General features: G+C 49.2%; 1 protein-coding gene across 4 annotated transcripts in view; it reads left to right on the forward strand.

The window, feature by feature from the left end:
* Positions 1-20,807, forward strand: part of MINDY4 (MINDY lysine 48 deubiquitinase 4) — a 638,720-nt gene that overhangs the window by 25,134 nt on the left and 592,779 nt on the right. For 2 of the 4 annotated variants that reach the window (XM_078665287.1, XM_078665288.1), the window contains exon 1: positions 292-494. The exons of 1 other annotated variant lie outside the window; for it this stretch is intronic. In XM_078665287.1, the coding sequence (XP_078521413.1) occupies positions 432-494 (63 nt within the window). In that variant the 5' untranslated portion in view covers positions 292-431. Of the gene's footprint in view, positions 1-291; positions 495-20,807 lie in introns of those variants that run through there. One more of the 4 variants, XM_078665289.1, reaches the window with a different exon arrangement.

Raw genomic sequence — 20,807 nt, forward strand, 5'->3', positions numbered from 1 at the left:
TGGTTAAATGCTACAAAAATACCGTGGGCGTTATTTTAAAGATTAAAACCAGGGTACGTATAAGCAAAAAAAAAATGGACACAGATGGCTACCTAAACATAAAACAGGTTGCGTTCTTGGTCTCTTCTGCTCCTTATCCTGCCAGCGCCTCGCAGCTGCGGCGGCTGCCAGACTGCATTCCCAGACTCAGACGGGCACAGTCAGCGAGAGGAGAGGATTGGAGGAGGTCCCTCCTCCCGAAGGCCGTGCTTCCTTGGCAACGAAGCCATGACAACTCAACCGACAGCAGCCGTTTAAAGCTGCAGTTCGAAAATGCTTCCTGGAATATTGTGGTCTGCAATGGCCGCCCCCAGATCTGGTTAGTCACTGGGCATGCCTTGGACGACCAATGTCACTGAACGAGGGAGCCCCGCACGCCTCTGGGGGTGACGATGGATGATGTCTTTGTGGAAGAGGTCGCTGCGTCATTAGTAAGAGAATTTCTTAGTAGGAAGGTACTGTAAGCTCACGTATTTTTACATTTCGCCACTCGAATGTTTTGTAAGGACACTGATAGATAACAGACAGGGAGTCGTAAACCACCGACCCCCCCCCCCCTTTGCTCTAACAAAAAACATCATGTGCAACCATTACTCGATATTTTCAGATCTTTAGTAATTCTATGTATGCAACATTGTAAAACGATAGATAGTATACAATGGGAGGCTGAGCCGACTACATTTCCCAGAAAGCAATTTGGTTTGGCCACGAGGTGCTTACCTTCATAGTCCATCACAAATCTGGCTGTTTTTGTTTTGAAGAGGCTCGTAGTTGTGTTTGCAAAAGAAAAGCCCTTAGCTGTACCTGGCATGTTTGGTGTTTTGGCTATAGATGTATTCAAAGAACAGCAGTTGTTGACTCGTACATAACTAACTTCTCAAGAGATTCGCACCTTTAGGATCAAACGTTTTACCCTATTGTTTTAATTACATCTGTCTTGGCAGAACAGCTGTTTCTACCTCTCAAGATCAACCTAAAAATAGAGCTTTCAGCATGGTCTTGGACTGCCGGCCACCTCCCCCCTTGAACACTGACTGAATTACCCAACTCAACCAGTCAACACATGGGGGTCTTTGGAAGTCAAGGGGGGGTACGGGGCCCCCCCCCCTGGCCGTATTTATTAAAATATAAAAACAAATCAAAATTTTAATCAAATAAACATTTCTGATAATTATTAAAATGCACACTTTTCAGAATATTAGATTGACATCCGTTTCGACATGGTATGATGGGCTAACCTTAACAAATAGCTAATACAGCGTGTCTCCTAACGTAATCTAATCATCCTGAAAATTAAACTGCATTCTAATATTTCCAATACTTAATAACTTTTTAATAACTTTAATAAAGGCCTAGGGCAAGGTCGCCAACCGGTGTCAGATCCTTTTACAGCTGCGCTCTCGCGTTGAAGATGCGCATGCGCAACCCAGGGCACGTTACACCCACGTGCGCTCCCCGAACTCCATTTAACCATAACAGGAGGGCCCAGACACTCGCGCACCTTAATGACGTCATAGTGTTGTGAGGGGTGGCTACCAGCCTGAGGAAAGCGTAAACTCCCTCCCCCGCACCCTTTAAATTAATGGAGACCATCTCCTGCCCCTGAAGTTCTGAGAGAGACCAAATGGCCCCTCCCGCGGGCGGCCCCTTTCGTGAATGGGTCCGCCCCCCCCGTAAGGACCTTAAAATGCTGCTCACCGATTAATGACCTTACCGCCAGACACACATAATAAATACGACAATGCTATTCTAAAAGGAAAAAAGGCCTAAGGATAAAATTGTTAACACACAGCAAAGCATAACATCACATATATAATTACTCCTGTAAGCGGGAAAAAAGGGGCCTAAGGAAAGAATTGGTTAAAATCACGGCACTGCACCAACGTTTAAATTCTGTACTTCCTTCCAGTACACAGGAAATTCCAGGCCTACTGGATCAAGTCCCCCTTACATCTATGTTCCGGCACATTGACAAAACCTGATACTCACCATTTTGCCAAGCCCCAAGGTCTGCTAAATAAGGGATGGAGGGTGGGGAAAATTAAACGGCCCCACGGTGGGGCGAGGAGCGAGCCCGGGGAGCGCGGGCACAAAGAGGCCGCTTCCCGCGCTCCCCAGGCTCTTAACCCCTTCGCCGCCGCGACCCCGCCCCCTCGCCCCGGAAGCACACCAGTACTTCCGGGGCGAGGGGGCGAGGAACGCGGCCCCGAAGGGGACGGGTTGTGGGAGGGACCGGGCCCCGCCATGCTTGCGTGGGGGCCTATTGGCCCCCCCTTGTATCATGGTCTTGGACTGCCGGCCACCTCCCCCCTTGAACACTGACTGAATTACCCAACTCAACCAGTCAACACATGGGGGTCTTTGGAAGTCAAGGGGGGGTACGGGGCCCCCCCCCTGGCCGTATTTATTAAAATATAAAAACAAATCAAAATTTTAATCAAATAAACATTTCTGATAATTATTAAAATGCACACTTTTCAGAATATTAGATTGACATCCGTTTCGACATGGTATGATGGGCTAACCTTAACAAATAGCTAATACAGCGTGTCTCCTAACGTAATCTAATCATCCTGAAAATTAAACTGCATTCTAATATTTCCAATACTTAATAACTTTTTAATAACTTTAATAAAGGCCTAGGGCAAGGTCGCCAACCGGTGTCAGATCCTTTTACAGCTGCGCTCTCGCGTTGAAGATGCGCATGCGCAACCCAGGGCACGTTACACCCACGTGCGCTCCCCGAACTCCATTTAACCATAACAGGAGGGCCCAGACACTCGCGCACCTTAATGACGTCATAGTGTTGTGAGGGGTGGCTACCAGCCTGAGGAAAGCGTAAACTCCCTCCCCCGCACCCTTTAAATTAATGGAGACCATCTCCTGCCCCTGAAGTTCTGAGAGAGACCAAATGGCCCCTCCCGCGGGCGGCCCCTTTCGTGAATGGATCCGCCCCCCCCGTAAGGACCTTAAAATGCTGCTCACCGATTAATGACCTTACCGCCACAGGCCAGGTAGTTAACCGACTATCTGGCCCCCCCCCAAACCGCCTACACTGAAAGGTCATAACTTCCTAATCCAAAAACCCTCTACCCCTGCTATTTAATTCCCTATCCCTAGGGCATCCCCAACTGTCTACCGGAACCCCCACCCTGTGATTGATCCACCGACTGTTAGTCTACTTGGTCCTGCGATGACCCCCTGTGGGATATTCTGCGCTTAATGTGTATGACATAGTTTCTCAAACCAAGTGTTGATCCTCTTTATCGAGTGATTCTTCACCGAGTGACTCCTTGCACTCGCCTAGCCCCCCCACTCCTCTTACGTTCAGCCTGGGGGAAACCGAGCCCCCCCCTATGGTGCCGTCTGTGTCCTATCACCGTTACCCCATGCCCTAACATGACTGAGGGTGTGGGGGGCACGCCTCTCGAGGCTCCCTGCAGATGCTATGACCGGGGGAAACCTGGTACTACATTCTACCCTTCCCACTGGTATACTGTACAGTCTGCTAACCATCCACACCCAGCCATTACGCCTGGAAAGTGTTAAGTGCCTGATACTACTTTTACCATGGAAGTCCCCACTTCCTGAACCGGGGAAACGAGGCGCTGCATAGGCCTATCCTTCCTGGGGTTGCCGAGGCTAGGACTGCATACCCTTGTGTACTGTCCCATCTCTACCGTTGTCACTTACCAATTGGTGATCTATGCATATCTGACACTGGTGGCCCTGCGTGCACGGCGCCGTTACTGAAGGTATACATTTTCCTGTGACGGCAAATACTGCAATTTTTTGTGAAGCCACATCCTGCTACGTTACTGCCGCCAGCCCCATATAAGGGCTTACACACCGAAACAATCAACTCTGTGTTGGCACCTCCTGCGTTTTTTAATCGCTCGACCATCACACTTGCGTTGTTGTTTGCCATCCTCTACCTGACGTCAGCATCCCATGGGCTGTCCACCTGTAGCAGCTTTGTGATGCGGAGCACTCCAGATATCCACCATGGACCCGGCCACACATAAATGGAAAAGATAAACACAAACCATTAGTGTTTCTGGCGATAACTGCAGTACATGTGCTAGTCTTACATTGCCATCCCTTGCCACGTTTGAGATACGATTAGCGTCAGATGCCTACTCCTAAACACTTCCGACTAAGTGTTGAGCATAGCCTGAGTTTGTGTCCCCTGTAGCGTGACTGTATCAGTGTTATGAAGAGTACCCTGAAAAAATGGCCTTCATTAACAAATACTACCCAGTGTGTAGTGTATTGCCACAAAGCATGGAGTCCCCACTGCATACCATAACGCCCTCATGACTCCTTAACGATGATTAGGATAACAGTTAAAAAGGGACAGTCCGTTTGTATTGGCACCCACCCAATCACAACTTGATGAGATATACGTGTTCTAAGTATCGAACCCCTTGCGCCTGACTGTTGGCTTGGATCGTGGCTGACAGTGGTAACGCGTAATACAACTAAGGGGCAACCATAACCTATAAGTATTATTCTCATGATCCCAGACTGAGCATCGTTTCCCTAACAAGTTGCAAGTAGCAGGTGGCCCCCCCGTTGCCACCCATGATTGTCCAATCAATTGATAGTACACCGCCACCTATTGTAAATCATGATGCAACATTAGTTTCAACAGATCAGGGTTTAATGTGTTACCGTTCATCAACCCATTCTGCCTCCCCCAGTTCAGCCTTGTTCATCCGCAAATCTGTCTGACCCACCTGCCCATATAAGAGCACCAGCAGTATCAGAGATGGGATTTAGGCATGGTCACGACCCTCCTCTTTAGATCCACTCTACTCTAGTGAGTTTTTGCGTGCTCTACGTCCTCTGAGGAAATTACCTGAAACTAACAGGTCTACTATGGAATGGCAATTTCCTGGCTGATCCAGAACCAGAACTGGTATTGTCAATATTCCCGATATATAGCCTCGTAAAGGAGCTAGAGGGGTGTGTTTAGAACAAATAGGTATTTGTTATACACCTGTTCTCTTTTCACTTACTCCTTCCTGATATTATAAGCTGGTAAAACGAGCTGCTCTATATTCCTTCAAGACTTAGGCTGAAGGTTGCTCCCCCACAGCTACCACTAATGTCCCCCTAAAGTAGTGAACAGCACCTCAGATGTTGATTCCCTTCACAATGCAATAAGTCCCTTGTTTGGATTTCTGCTTTGGTTTGCAAAGGAAATGTGGGACCTGGGAAACTGGCTTTCACAGCCGCGTCAAGCCCTACCCTTAGATGTGCGTTACTCACCCGGGGGACCCCAAGAAAAGGGGTATACCCTATCCGTGAATGGATCCACGGTTGTTCTATCACCTCAGCAGACCCCAAAGATAGTAATTCAAAAATGTCAGCAATTATGGTTAGATTGTCTATTTACCAACTAAACAGCAAGCACGACTGTCTTGTCGCTGAGTCAGAAAGGAAAAAACAAGGGCACAGTAATTGTCATCCTAATGTCACAGCGTTTAACCCCATGTGGGCAGCTTTTCATGCTCCTTGCACTCAACCAAACTGACAAATGGTCATTTAAAGTGTTCTTGCCGAAATGTAGGTATGCAATGGGCAGCATCTCTGAGATTAGTATCAACATAAAAGCATTTAGATACAGTGCCTCTCAATGTAACACATTTTAAAGCGTGTTGATTATCCTGCAAATCTGTCATGGATACCGCCCTCCTGGGCCTACATTGGACATTCTTCATTTAAAGAAAGAGATAAAGATCTCCCAATTTCATCGGGCAATTATTGGTGGCCCTGAACCATCCTTTTGATTAACTTGTGAGCTAAAGGCCCCACTGTTTTATTGCTATCCCCAGTAGCAGGTGCTCACCCTGGCCAACCATTTACTGAACCAACTTGCTTGTAAACAGGTGTGATAGGATGTGGGATAGTACTTTACCTACCCACACTATTCTACTTAAAAGTCCCACTGCCTTATTGCTATCCCCAGTAGCAGGTGGTCACCCTGGTCCACATCAGAGGCTGGCAGTTGCTGGTAAATTGAGCCCAAAACCCCGCCAAGACGGGGAATTGACTCCTGGTCCCGGGCTAGACCTCCGCATCAGGGTCTGCACCTCCAACCATTTGAGCCACACTTCTCCACCAAACTGGAGCCAAACAGTACTTGATATAAACGTGTAAACATTAATACCTCCACTTTGGGCATTCGAAATTGAACTGGACTGACCACGTCACTTCTAGCAACAAATATTATTCCACTGTGGTTCTTTATACAGAAAGGAGTTGAGCCTATCATTTTTCTTCAGCTTTCGTTGGCTATCCACCACTACCTATATAATAGCAAAATGACTGTCTAGAGGAATTCTGAGAACTTCTGATTGGGCGCCACTGAATTCCTCAACTCATGTGCTGTTGTCTGCAAGCTACCAGTACTCGTAACCGCCTGGTCAGTAGCAAAATATAGCAGTATTAGATGTTTAGCGGGGTTCCTATAACTTTGGGCCCCCTGTGTCACTGCACCTGTTGCACCATTGAGAGCATGAACCTATTGCTAAAGCAACTGCATGTTAGCTCACCTCTGCCTGAAAGTTCAGCCAGCGCATGAACATGATGTTTGTGCGGCGCACCGGGCCCTTCCCGCGACAAATCGGTTTTAAAGAATTATAAGTGCAGTGGCATCATTAAATACTCGGGATCGTTACCAAAGTGACCAATATTTACTTATGCATTTTTATATGGCGCTGTTCTTCAACCACAGGTACCGCACAGAACCAAAACTGTGGTCTAGCCACCCACTTGTAGTCTTTTCTGTCATTACCACAATTATTACTATTACAAGTATCTGACCTGTAAGACTGGGCTATTGGCTTTGTCAGTGGCTGTTTGCTGCCTAAGATAAGTACATAGCAAACATGGTTTGTCTAACAGTTTGAAGAGCTTACATTTGAAGCCCTGGGGACATCATGACAAGTAAAGGACCAAAACTGTGGACTAGCCTAATGTGCCGCCCACTTGTAATTTTTCCATCATCTCCCCCAACTATATATTACCTGTAGCATACCTGGACTATTGGCTTTGTCAATGGCTGTTTGCTGTCTAAGCTAAGTAATTAGCAACCTCGACATGCACATAACATTTTTAAAATTACACAAATAAAATTACACCAATAAATGACGTGAATCTGCTGTAGGACTTTCATTAATTGGAGTAGGACTAAGTGAATCTCTTGGGCTCAATGTGCAGCACTGTGACATGTTGCCATTGACAGGGCCAATGGCGTACACTCGAAATATATCCACACATTTCCCCCTACTGCTTAACATTTTTGAATGTCACTACTAATAGACAGGTAAAATGAATGATGATGTTATTTAAAAAGCCCCACCTACGTGTGTATGGTACACCTTTTACGGCTGCAGGGTTTCAGTATTCCACTATTTTTACCGGATCCCACTGGCAGTGTTGTTAAATTAAATCAGCAAGGGAGCTATGGGCACTCAGCCAACCAGAACAGGCTCTTTAGCTATGGCTTGGATAGTAAAAGACAGGCACATTTGATGTTCAGTGGGGCCCGTAAATTCACGAGTCCCGATGCAACTGCACCTGCTGCACTCACAATATTTACAACAGTGCGCTGTTCTACTGGAGTAACATTGCCGTTTTCTACTTACTTATCCTGAACAAAACTCACATTATAACTTCGGACGGGTTAATGTGACACACTGAAAGTACAAGCATGGACCAACGGATACGTTCTCAGTTCTGAAATCTAGTCTATTTTAAAATCGTGCTACATGTTCCACGTCACAATCTACTCCAAACAGCAGCTTGGCGCTCACTCTCAAACAGTTTCAAACTAACGTATTGCTTCCGTTTTTGATGAGTCAGGCCGTGTTTTGAAATTCGGAGCACTCTGTGGACAACAGGGAGTCATTCTGACATTTTAATGTTCCGCAGTAAAATTCCTATAAAAGTTTTGTGAAAAGCTCTATCATATGCAGTAATGCACAGTTAAACCATATTTACCGCACTGCCTCTATTTTTATTACGTGGCAAGTCCATTAATAAAGCTAGCAAGGACTTTCCTGTTCTCATCGCTGTCAACAGATAACACTCACTTTGTGCAGTGACTCGGTGCAACCTTTGGGTAGACTGTCCTTGTGCTGAAACACACCAATTCCGCCCTGTGTTTCCCCCTGCCTGCCCAACACACCCACGCTGAAAGAACATGGACACACGCGGCCCCAATGCTCACCATAGGGATTCAATCTTCGTTTTACTTCCTCTGGGGAAACGCATCGCCGTCCTTGCACTGCTTAAGGGTTGACCAGTCTTCTCCCGGCCATGGACGGAGGCCACGCCAACCGACCGTTCCCAGCGCTCAGTTGCGCCGCTCCATCAGCCACTTCCTTCCTAGCCTTCGAGAGCCACCGGGGGTTGAAAAAACGCCTTTCCTGCCTCCATGCATCTCCATCGGGTTCTGCATGACCCCGCCTAAGCTCGCAGTCTGCAACACCTGTAGTGGACAATAAAAGACAAAATTATTCTGCCCCCCGCTGGGGGGGGGGGCACGGAGCAAGCCCGGAGTTGTTCTCCCTTGCCCCACACGACATGCCGTCAGCCAGCCAATTCTCAATCCTGGCGCCTCCGCTTCACCGGGTGTGCTGCTCCATACGAAACGCCGAGCAGATCCTGGACCTGGAAAAAACAAAACGAGAAAATTAAACGGCCCCACGGTGGGGCGAGGAGCGAGCCCGGGGAGCGCGGGCACAAAGAGGCCGCTTCCCGCGCTCCCCAGGCTCTTAACCCCTTCGCCGCCGCGACCCCGCCCCCTCGCCCCGGAAGCACACCAGTACTTCCGGGGCGAGGGGGCGAGGAACGCGGCCCCGAAGGGGACGGGTTGTGGGAGGGACCGGGCCCCGCCATGCTTGCGTGGGGGCCTATTGGCCCCCCCTTGTATTTCTACCACAAAGAGGGGTTCGGCTCTGCGGGCATGTTGGTGGACAGGAGTACACGTTTAGATTTGGCAGAAGTTCTGTGCTTCCAAAGAAATAGTGCCTACCCATCAAAGCTGTAATCATTTATCAAGCTGTGTGAGCCTCAGCCCGTTATCAAGGCTAGCTATTGTTGTACAACAGAGCCCAACCTTTTGTCCAATCGCTTGGCGCTGCAATGCTATATGTCTCCAAGATAAATAGATAATTATGTTGCTTGTTGTTTTCTGGCAGCAGCACAGATGGGAGGAGGGCTGTCAGGAGGAATGTGTTATCCTTTTGTAGTCCCATCTGTCTCCCCTTCTTTTTCCATCATCAACTTTAGAGATCACCTTGTGAAAATTGTTTTTTCCCCCCTAATAGTTCTCTGATTTATGGACTGGAGAGACTTTTTTAAGCTCCTAAACTCTTAAAAGTTAATTTAAATTTTATTTTTAATGTATTATTTTTTAAACATTACATTGTTATTTAATTTACTTCAGATGTAATATGTTTATATATTAAATGATTTACTTATTTAGTATACTGTGTTTTTAAATTACCCTTCCCTAATCCTCAAAACCCTTCGCTGCTGCTTAATGCAGCCCGTTACCTGAACCCTACAAACTTCATGTCACCTCATAGCGCTACTTTTCCCTGATCCTTAATACCCCTTAACTATACCCTTCTGTGAACCTTAAAAAACAGTACAACCCCGTGATGTTTCCCTTCCATGAACCCTAAAAACTACTTACTACTTATTAGTATACTTAAACACCCATTGCTACCCCTCAATTATGCTCATCCCTGAATCCTAAGAACCCTTGCTACCCCTCTGCTATCACTTAACGCTACTGTTAGACCTGGCATCCTTGGCGTGGTTTCCCCCTATCTTTTTGCCTCTACCTCCTGTATTTTTGATGCTGTGCTGGATTTCGTTTTTGCTGGTTTAGATGCTTTGGACACTTTGCTACTGCTGACCAGTGCCAAAGTACAAGTGCTCCCTATGTAAATTGTTATTGTGATTGAATATCCATGATTGGCATATTCGTATTACCAAGAAGTCCCTAGTAAAGTGCACTGAGTGTGCCAGGGCTGATGATTCAAATGCTACTAGTGGGCCTGCAGCACTGAATGTGCCACCCACATGAGTCGCCCTATAATGGTGTCTCAGGCCTGCCACCACAGTGCCTGTGTGCAGTCTGTGACCTGCCATGTTGTCCTGCCAAGTGCCCACACTTGCCAGGCCCAACCCTTTCCTTTCTATGCACATAGGACACCCCTATAGTAGGCCCAAGGTGCCCTCCTGGGCAGGGTGCAGTGCAGATGAAAGGTAGGACATGTACTGATGTGTGTAACATGTCCTAATAGTGAAATACAGCCAATTTCGTTTTTCACTATTGGAAGGCCATCTTGCCCATAGGATAGAATGGGGAAGGCTGTGTACCATTATACCAGCCTATCTTCCCATAGGAACAAGATGGAGACATGGAGTCTGGTACCCTTGAAATCAGAATTTAATAACACATCTTTTTGTGAAGATGGTTTTTAAATCCTTTGTTTAGAAATGGCACTTTTAGAAAGCTGCTGTTTTTCTGTTCAAACCTTCCTGTGTGCCTCTGCCTGGTTGTGGATTGACTGTCTGGCTTTGGGAAGTGACAGGGGCTGGTGAGGTGCCTTGGCTTCAGGAGTCTGGGTGTGTAGCCCTAGGCTGAATAGGCCCATCTGCATTTAGAGAGGTAGGTGGGGAAATCCCTGTAGCTGAGTTAGGCTGTGCCTGCCTCCACAAAAGACTGGCTCCACCCCCTGCTGGGCGTCTGAGGACCCTGGCCCCCTGTCTCAAAGGAAGAAGTTGTGCACTGACAGAGTGCCCCCAGGACTGGTTTGAACTGGGTCCAGAACCCCCAACACATGAAGAACAAAGACTTTAGGGGTATAAAAGTAGGACAGAGACCCCTTGAAAATCAGACTTCTACAATCAAGAGGAACCTCTGCCAGAAAAAGAACAGCTGGAGAAACTAAGGAAGACTGCCCTTGCTATGTACTCTGGGGCTGACCTGCTGTTTTGCTGATTCAACTAAAGGAGAGAAGAAGGGGACTTTGCTGTGTGCTGTGCTTCCCTCACCTGCTTGCAACCAAGACTTTGCTGTGTGCTGTGTCTGCTTAGAGTCTCCAAGGGCATGAGAAGAGCTGGCCTCCTGTTCCTGGAACACAGGGTTAAAAAAGTTCCCAAGAAGAACCAAGACGCTGTAAGAAACGTCTTATTCGCCATCTGTGCTTTATTACTAACTGCCTGCCGTGTGGGAGGATCGGTGTGCTCATCGGCACACAACAGACGCTGGCCGTGGGACTGCTGGGCCTCTCTTGTTAGTAATTCCCCCGAGCAACTTGATAACATTGTGGGCGGCCTGACTGTGACCTACGCCCTGTGAGGGGGACTGCCGCGCCTCGAATCGCCAGGTTTGCAAACCACCGCCGCTGCCAGGGACAAAGAACAGCCAAAGAAACCCACCCCCATCGGCCCCGGGTCCGCTGACATCACCGGAGAGGCCGCGCTGTGATTGGCCCGCCGCGGGAGGCTCGACTGAGGAGCCGCGCTGTGATTGGCCGGCCGCGGGAGGCTCGACTGAGGAGCTGCGCTGTGATTGGGCCTGGCCGAGAGAAGAGTCACGTGGTCGAGGGGCTCGTCGGCAGCGTCGCGCTGGGATCGGCCCCACACTCCGACGGCCCAGCGCTTGCGCCCCATCCTCGAGGGAGCTGCCGTTGCGGGAATCAGCAGCTCGACACCGGAGGCCGGGGAGCCTCGCAGGGGAGAAACCTGTCTCGCCGGAAGGCGCATCGGGAAGCAAGGATTGCCAGTCCCTCACAGAGAAGCCGCAATCCCCCAGGTAACGCTCGGAGCGTAGTCCCGAGCCGTGGTGTGTGTCCTTACCTGGGGGTTGGGTGCGGAGGGCTGCCTCGTCGCCATAGTAGACATTGCAAGTTAAAGATACGCCTGTATCTTTAGGGGCAAGTCGGCACCATCCCTGACCGCGGGGTCAGCGTAAAATATCGGAGAGACTGAGGGGCATTGTTGGTAGACACGTGTGCAGGTAAAGTCCCTGATAATCGCACTCAAGGACAGATCTGTTTGGCCCCATAGCTGCTACTGAGCAGAAACAGGGATTACACGTGAAAGTGCTGAAAGAACATTACAAGAGAACCATTTTTCTTTTACCTGCAACAGAAGTTTATTGTGTATGTTGGCCTTGCTTGTTGAGAATTGGTCTTGCCCAAATTGCTAGATAATATATTTTTGATAGCTACCTGTGTGGTGTCCCTTTGTGGTGTTTCACAGTATTATTGTGGGTGTTGGTGCAAAATACTTTACACATTGCCTTGAGGATAAGCCTGTCTGTTCGTGCCAAGCTACCAAGGGGGTGAGCAGGGGTTATCAACAGTGTGTGCCCCTCTACCCTGACTAGAAGTAAGGGTCCCTATTTCGTCGAAGGTACCCTCCTCTGCCAACTAGAGATTCTCAATTCTAACATTGGTGGTCAGCGGTAAGGATTTGAACTTGTATTTGCACTTGACCTACAGTAATTAGTGTACACCCCTAGTTTTAGCGCAGACCACGACGCAGCCATATACTGTACCTATGTTTTGATCCTATTTTTGAGAAGCCCTTGCAAGCATCATGTCTCAGAAAGGAAAGGAAACAAGTGCGGAATTGGAATTTGAGATTCAGGATTTGCTCACATACAAGGTGGAGCAGTTGAAACAATTCTGCAAAAAGTTTGGATATCCCATGAGGAACAGCTCTAAAAAGGAGGAGCTACAGAAGGCCTTAAGGGCCTGGTGGGAGGCCAAGCAAGTTGAGACGGAGGATGTCACTGGAGAAGGGGATACAAATGGGGATGGTTTTATATCCCAGGATTTGCCAGTGAGCAGGCCAGCTTCTAGGCCCGGCAGCACCCATTCCAGTAGGGGCTTTTCTCCAGAGGAGCTGGAGGAGAACCAGAAGGTCAGAGACCATGAGTTAGAGCTTTTTAAACTCCAGGCTCAAGCAGAAGAGAGGACGTTACGCCTTGAAACTGAAAAGAAGGCAGAGGAGAGCAGGAACGCTCTCACTTTGGAGGAAAAGAAACTCCAGTGGGCACATGAGTTGAGTTTGAGGGAGCTGGATCTCAAATCCAAACAAGTAGAGTCCAGTTCCAATGGTTGCAGCACACAGCCAGTGCAGGCGGGTAAGGTGTACATACCCAAAGATTTGGTACAGAATTATCAGAGGGGTGAGGTTATCTATGCCTGGTTTAGATCCTATGAGCTTGCCTTGAAGATGAATGAAGTGCCTGAGAAGAGTTGGGGGGTGGGCCTGTGGAAACATTTTGAAGCCTCTGGGAGGGATGTCTTGTCACCGTTAAGAGTCAGCAGGTACCCTAACCTATCCCGCTATGAAGGAGACCTTATGCCTCCGGTATGGTCTTACTCCAGAACAGTACCTCCAGAAGTTTAGAAACTTCAAGAAACTTGATACCAGTACCTGGGTGGAGTGTGTGAGTATGTACACGCGTGCACTGGAAGGTTGGCTAAAGGGCAGCAAGGTAACTGATTATGTGGGGTTGTGTCACTTAATTAGTTGGGAGCACTTGAGTAGGCTATGTGTTCCAGAGCTGCGCCAGCATCTTTTGGATAGCAAGTTAACTGATCCCAGTGAGCTTGCTAAGGAGGCGGACCACTGGACTAGCACCGGGGTCCACAAGGGGGTGGTGGATCCCCAGCAGAAGGGTGGGGAGGACAAGGGTAGCCAAAAGGAGTTCTCTAAAGGGCCCCAAAATAGTTCTTAGGAGAAGGAGTCCCAACCCCCCAAGCCTAAGAGGTCCTGGCCCCCTAAGGGCAGACAGGACAACCAAGCTCAGCCCACATGTTATGCATGTAGGGAGGTGGGTCACATTGCCCCTAGGTGCCCCAAGAAACCCCATGCACCCACTGGTGCTCCAGCCCCAGGGTTTGGGAGGGGATTTGATTTCCAGTGGGGAGGAGGGATTAGCAGTGATGACCCTTGTCTCTTTAGGAGACCAAGAGATGTTCCAGGAACCCTTACTGCCCCCTAACACTAAGAAATACGGGCAGAAGGTGATCATCAATGGGAGGGAGATAGAGGCTCTGAGAGACACAGGAGCCAGCGTGACATCCGTGAGGTGTCAGTGGGTGTCTGAAGAGCAGGTCATTCCCAATGTGCTCCGCCCCGTAGTTGCAGCTGACAGCTCAGTGCGCCTCTGCAAAGTGGCGCGTGTTCCCTTTGAATGGGGGGAGTCTCTGGTCTCTTGGAAGTTGTCACTGATGCCTTGCCTGTAGACTGTCTGCTAGGTAATGACCTGGAGAGTTCTCCATGGAAAGATGTGGCCATCAAACTCATCTGGAGATGTTGGGTTTGCCTACGTGGATCTGTGTGACCACGCGTGCTATGGCAGCCAGTAGGGGTGATTCAGCAGAACTGGAACCTGAAACAGTGGCCCAGAGACCTGCCAGGAGAGGAAGAGGTAGGGGGCTTGGGAAACTAGCCCCAGATGTTCCCACGGTCCAGGAAGGAGCAGAACCTGAGGGGGATGCCCTGGAACCTACAGGGGAACAGGTGGCCGAACTGGGAGACCTACCTAAGCTGACCCATTGGCAGCAAGAAGGTGGCCCCTCCAGGGAGAAATTCTGTAAGGCGTAGAAGGAGCGCCCTTCCCTCATTGGTGTGCGGCAACAGGCTGCAGACCAGGCAGCAGGTGGAGCATCCAAAGATCATCTCATTTACTGGGAAGATGAGTTGTTGTATAGTGAAACTAAGTTCGCTGAGCCCGGTGCAGCTCATGTGCTGGTGGTTCCCGAGCGCTTCAGGAACTTCCTACTGGGTCTGGCTCATGACGTGCCTCTCGCAGGACATCTGGGGTAAGACAAGACCTTCCAAAGGCTTGTCACCCACTTCTACTGGCCCCAGATGAAGAAGCACGTCGGTACCTTTTGTAGATCTTGCCAAATATGTCAGGCCAGTGGCAAGAGTGGAGGGAAGTGCAAGGCGCCCCTCCAATCCTTTCCTGTATTGAGCACCGCTTTCGAGCGGGTGGGCATACACATTGTGGGGCCCCTGGACCCCAAGACAGCCCTAGTCAACAGGTTCATCCTGGTCTTGGTGGACCATGTCACCCGGTATCCGGAGGCAGTCCTTCTCAGGTCAATCACAGCACCCGTGGTGGGCCGTGCATTGATGGGGATCTTTTACCGTGTGGGGTTCCCCAGAGAGGTGGTCTCCGACCGGGGTACCAACTTCATCTCTAGGTACATGAAGTCTCTGTGGGAGGAGTGTGGGGTAACTTATAGGTTTACCACTCCTTACCACCCTCAAGGAAATGGGTTAGTTGAAAGGTTCAACCGCACCCTGAAAGGTGTGATTATGGGCCTAGCGGAGCCCATGAGACGGAAGTGGGCCGTCTTTCTACCATGCCTGTTGTTTGCCTACAAGGAGGTGCCTCAGAAGTCCTTAGGGTTCAGTCCCTTTGAACTCCTGTATGGCCACCCTGTTAGAGGACCTCTCACACTGGTGAAGGAGGGGTGGGACAAATTCCTTGGGAAAACCCCCCAGGATGTGTTCAGCTATGTGCTGGCCTTCCGCAACCAGACACAACGCTTCAGGAAGCTCGCTGACGAGAACCTAGAAGCTAGCCAGGCAGAAATGAAAAGATGGTACGACCAGAATACCACTCTGGTCGAATTTCAACCTGGGCAGAAAGTGTGGGTGATGGCGCCAGTGGAGCCTTGTGCACTCCAAGACAAGTGGACTGGGCCATATGAGGTGGTGGAGCGCAAGAGCGAAGTAACCTACCTGGTTAACTTGAAGACTCCCAGGCTGCCCCTGAGAGTCTTGCATGTGAATCGCCTCAAACCCCACTTTGAGAGGTCTGAACTGACAATGCTCATGGCTACAGATGCCGGAAGGGAAAAGGATAGTGATCCTCTCCCTGACCTCCTGGCAGCCAAGGAGCAAGACGGTCAGTGGGTGGTGTGGTCCTCTCGCCCATCCAGACCCCAGAACAGCAGAGGGTCTGACACCAGGTGTTGGGTCAGTTTGCCTCCCTGTTCTCCCTGACCCCAGGTGTCACCAATTGGTTGCGTCCATGATGTGGACACTGGAGACAGTCTGCCTGTGAAACAGAAATTTTACAGGGTTGCTGACAAGGTCAGGGCCAGCATCAAGGAAGTGGTTTCCAAGATGTTGGCGCTAGGGGTAATCGAGCCCTCCAGCAGCCCCTGGGCTAGCCCAGTGGTCTTAGTGCCAAATTCTGCTATGCCCGGTGCCACCCCAGAACTCATGTTTTGTGGGGACTACCGTGGGTTCAATGCGGTCACGAAGACTGATGCACACCCCATCCCCAGAGCTGATGAGCTCGTGGATCGGTTGGGAATTGCCCGGTACCTCAGTACTTTTGATTTAACTTCTGGGTACTGGCAGATTGCCTTAACTGAGGGGGCCAAAGAGAGGTCTGCATTCTCCACGCCAGAGGGGCACTTCCAGTTCCGTGTCATGCCCTTTGGGTTAAAGAATGCCCCTGCCACATTCCAGAGACTGGTTAACCAGGTACTGACCGGGCTGGAGGAATTCAGCGCCGCATACCTGGATGACATTGCTGTGTTCAGCTCCACGTGGGAAGAACACTTGCAACACCTCTGTGAAGTGTTGAAGGCTCTGCAAAGGGCAGGCCTCACTATCAAGGCCAGCAAGTGCCAGATAGGGCAGGGATCTGTGGTGTATTTGGGACACCAGGTAGGGAGCGGCCAGGTGGCGCCCCTACATGCAAAGATTAATACCATTCTGGCTTGGGAGCCCTCAAGACCCAGACAGAGGTGAGAGCCTTCTTAGGACTCACCAGGTATTACAGACAGTTTGTCAAGGGATATGGCACCATCGTTGCCCCCTTGACAGAGCTGACTTCCAAGACACAGCCCAGGAAAGTGAATTAGACCGAAGCCTGCCAAACTGCTTTTGATGTCCTGAAGACTGCCATGTGCACAGCGCCGGTGCTCAAGGTACCTTACTTCTCCAGTGAGTTCATAGTGCAGACAGACGCTTCAGAGCATGGTGTGGGAGCAGTACTCTCACAGATCAACGACGAGGGCTGGAACCAACCTGTAGCTTTCATTAGTAGGAGGCTACTCCCCAGGGAACAGAGGTGGAGTGCAATTGAAAGGGAAGCTTTTTCTGTGGTCTGGGCTCTAAAGAAGCTGAGGCCCCTCACTTCCATGTTCAGCCCCTCAGATGGTTAATGCAGATGAGGGGTGAGAACCCAAAACTGTTGAGGTGGTCCATTTCCCTACAGGGAATGGACTTTACGGTGGAACACCGCCCTGGCACAGAACACGCCAATGCTGATGGCCTGTCCAGGTTTTTTTCGCCTTAGTGAAGAGAACTCCCAAGAGGGTGGGTAGTTCTCCCCACTTTCAGCTGGAGGGGACACGTGTTAGACCTGGCATCCTTGGCGTGGTTTCCCCCAATATTTTTGCCTCTACCTCCTGTATTTTTGATGCTGTGCTGGATTTTGTTGTTGCTGGTTTAGATGCTTTGGGCACTTTGCCACTGCTGACCAGTGTCAAAGTGCCAGTGCTCCCTATGTAAATTGTTATTGTGATTGGTTATCCATGATTGGCATGTTATTGTGATTGGTTATCCATGATTGGCATATTTGTAATACCAAGAAGTCCCTAGTAAAGTGCACTGAGTGAGCCAGGGCTGGTGATTCAAATGCTACTAGTGGGCTTGCAGCACTGATTGTGCCACCCACACGAGTAGCCCTAAAATGGTGTCTCAGGCCTGCCACCGCAGTGCCTGTGTGCAGTCTGTGAACTGCCATGTTGTCCTGGCAAGTGCCCACACTTTCCAGGCCCTACCCTTTCCTTTCTGTGCACATAGGACACCCTTATAGTAGGTCCAAGGTACCCCCCTGGGCAGGGTGCAGTGCAGGTGAAAGGTAGGACATGTATTGATGTGTGTGACATGTCCTAATAGTGAAATACAGCCAATATCGTTTTTCACTATTGGAAGGTGATCTTGCCCATAGGATAGAATGGGGAAGGCTGTGTACCATTATACCAGCCTATCTTCCCATAGGAACAAGAGGGAGACATGGAGTCTGATACCCTTGAATTCAGAATTTAATAACACATCTTTTTGTGAAGATGTTTTTTTAAATCCTGCGTTTAGAAATGGCACTTTTCAAAAGCTGCTGTTTTTCTGTTCACACCTTCCTGTGTGCCTCTGCCTGGTTGTGGATTGACTGTCTGGCTTTGGGGAGTGACAGGGGCTGGTTAGGAGTCTGGGTGTGTAGCCCCAGGCTGAATAGGCCCATCTGCATTTAGAGAGGTGGGAGGGGAAATCCCTGTAACTGAGTTGGGCTGTGCCTGCCTCCACAAAAGACTGGCTCCACCCCCTGCTGGGCGTCTGAGGACCCTGGTCCCCTGTCTCAAAGGAAGAAGTTGTGCGCTGGCAGAGTGCCCCATGACTGGTTTGAACTGGGTCCAGACCCCCAACACACAAAGAACAAAGACGTTAGGGGTATAAAAGTAGGACAGAGACATCTTGAAAATCAGACTTCTAAAATCAAGAGGAACCTCTGCCGGAAGGAGAACAGCTGGAGAAACTAAGGAAGACTACCCTTGCTATGTGGTCTGGGGCTGACCTGCTGTTTTGCTGATTCAACTAAAGGAGAGAAGAGGGGGACTTTGCTGTGTGCTGTGCTTCCCCCACCTGCTTGCAACCAAGACTTTGCTGTGTGCTGTATCTACTTAGAGTCTCCAAGGGCCTGAGAAGAGCTGGCCTCCTGTTCCTGGAACACAGGGATAAAAAAGTTCCCAAGAAGATCCAAGACGCTGTAAGAAACATCTTATTCGCCATCTGTGCTGTATTACTAACTCCCTGCCGTGTGGGAGGATCGTTGTGCTCATCGGCACACAACTGACGCCGGACGTGGGTCTGCTGGGCCTCTCTCTTTAGTAATTCCCCCGAGCGACTTGATAACATCGTTGGTGGCCTGACTATGACCTACGCCCTGTGAGGGGGACTGCCGTGCTCCGAATCGCCAGGTTTGCAAATCACTGCCGCTGCCCGGGACAATAACAGCCAAAGAAACCCACCGCCATCGACCCCGGGTCCGCTGACATCACCGGGGAGGCCGCGCTGTGATTGGCCCGCTGCGGGAGGCTCGACTGAGGAGCCGCGCTGTGATTGGGCCCGGTCGAGAGAAGAGTCACGTGGTCGAGGGGCTCGCCGGCAGCACCGCGCTGTGATTGGCCCAGCGCTCCGACGGCCCAGCGCTTGTGCCCTATCCTCGAGGGAGCTGCCGTCGCGGGAATCAGCGACTCGACACCGGGGGCCGGGGAGCCTCGCAGGTGAGAAACCTGTCTCGCCGGAGGGTGCATCGGGCAGTAAGGATTGCCAGTCCCTCGCAGAGAAGCCACAATCCCCCAGGTAACGCTCTGAGCGTAGTCTCGAGCCGTGGTGTGTGTCTTTGCCTGCGGGTTGGGTGCGGAGGGCTGCCTCGTCGCCATAGTAGACATTGCAAGTTAAAGATATGCCTGTATCCTTTTGCAGTCCCATCTGTCTCCCCTTCTTTTTCTATCATCAACTTTAGAGATCACCTTGTGAAAATTGTTTTTCCCCCTAATAATTCTAGGATTGATCGACTGGAGAGACTTTTTTAAGCTCCTAAACTCTCAAAAGTTAATTTTAATATTAATTTTAATTTATTATTTTTTAAACAATACATTAATATTTAATTTACTTCAGATGTAATATGTTTATATATTAAATAATTTACTTATTTAATATACTGTTGTTTTAAATTACCCTTCCCTAATCCTCAAAATCCTTCGCTGCTGCTTAATACAGCCCGTTACCTGAACCCTACAAACTTCATGTCACCTCTTAGTGCTACTTTTCCCTGATCCCTAATAACACCTTAATACCCCTTAACTCTACCCTTCTGTGAACCTTAACATTACAACCCCTTAATGTTTCCCTTCCATGAACCCTAAAAACTACTTACTACTTATTAGTATACTTAAACACCCATTGCTACCCCTCAATTATGCTCATCCCTGAACCCTAAGAACCCTTACTACCCTTAATGCTACTCTTCCCTGAATTCTAAAAATCCTTTGCTACTTGTTAATTCTAATATTCCCTTAACCTTAAAAACTTTACTATCCCTGAATGCTATCCATCTGTGAGCTAAAAAAAACCCTTACTTTTCCTTAATGCTAACCTTGTCTGACCCTAAAGGGCCCTACCACCCCTTAATGCCACCTACTCATAAAGCATTAAAACCCTTACTATTGCTTAATGCTACTCATCAATGAGCAGTAAAAGCTTCTTACTACCCCTTGATACTACTCTTCCACGAAAACCCCTTGCTACCTCATAATGTTACCCACATCTGAATCCTAAAATCTCTTATTATCTCGGAAAGCTACCCTTCCATGATTCCTAAAAACCCCTTGATACCCATTAAAGCTTCCCTACAATGCATCATAAGCATCCCTTAATATCCCTTAATGATGCCATTCTCTGAGCCGTAAAACCCACTTATAACCCCTTAACTCTATCCTTCCCTGGGCCATACAACTTCTTTCTACCTATACCTAAACACTGAAAACTCCAAGTACTTCTTAATGCTACCTTCTACTGAACCTAGATAAAGTACACCCCCTTAACAATATCCTTCAATAGACCGTAAAACGCTCAAACATCTCCTGAATGCTACTCATCCTTAAATCCTAAAAACATCATACTACCCC

This window comes from Lissotriton helveticus, chromosome 10, assembly GCF_964261635.1.
Source record: "Lissotriton helveticus chromosome 10, aLisHel1.1, whole genome shotgun sequence".
NCBI classification, from domain to species: Eukaryota; Metazoa; Chordata; class Amphibia; order Caudata; family Salamandridae; genus Lissotriton; species Lissotriton helveticus.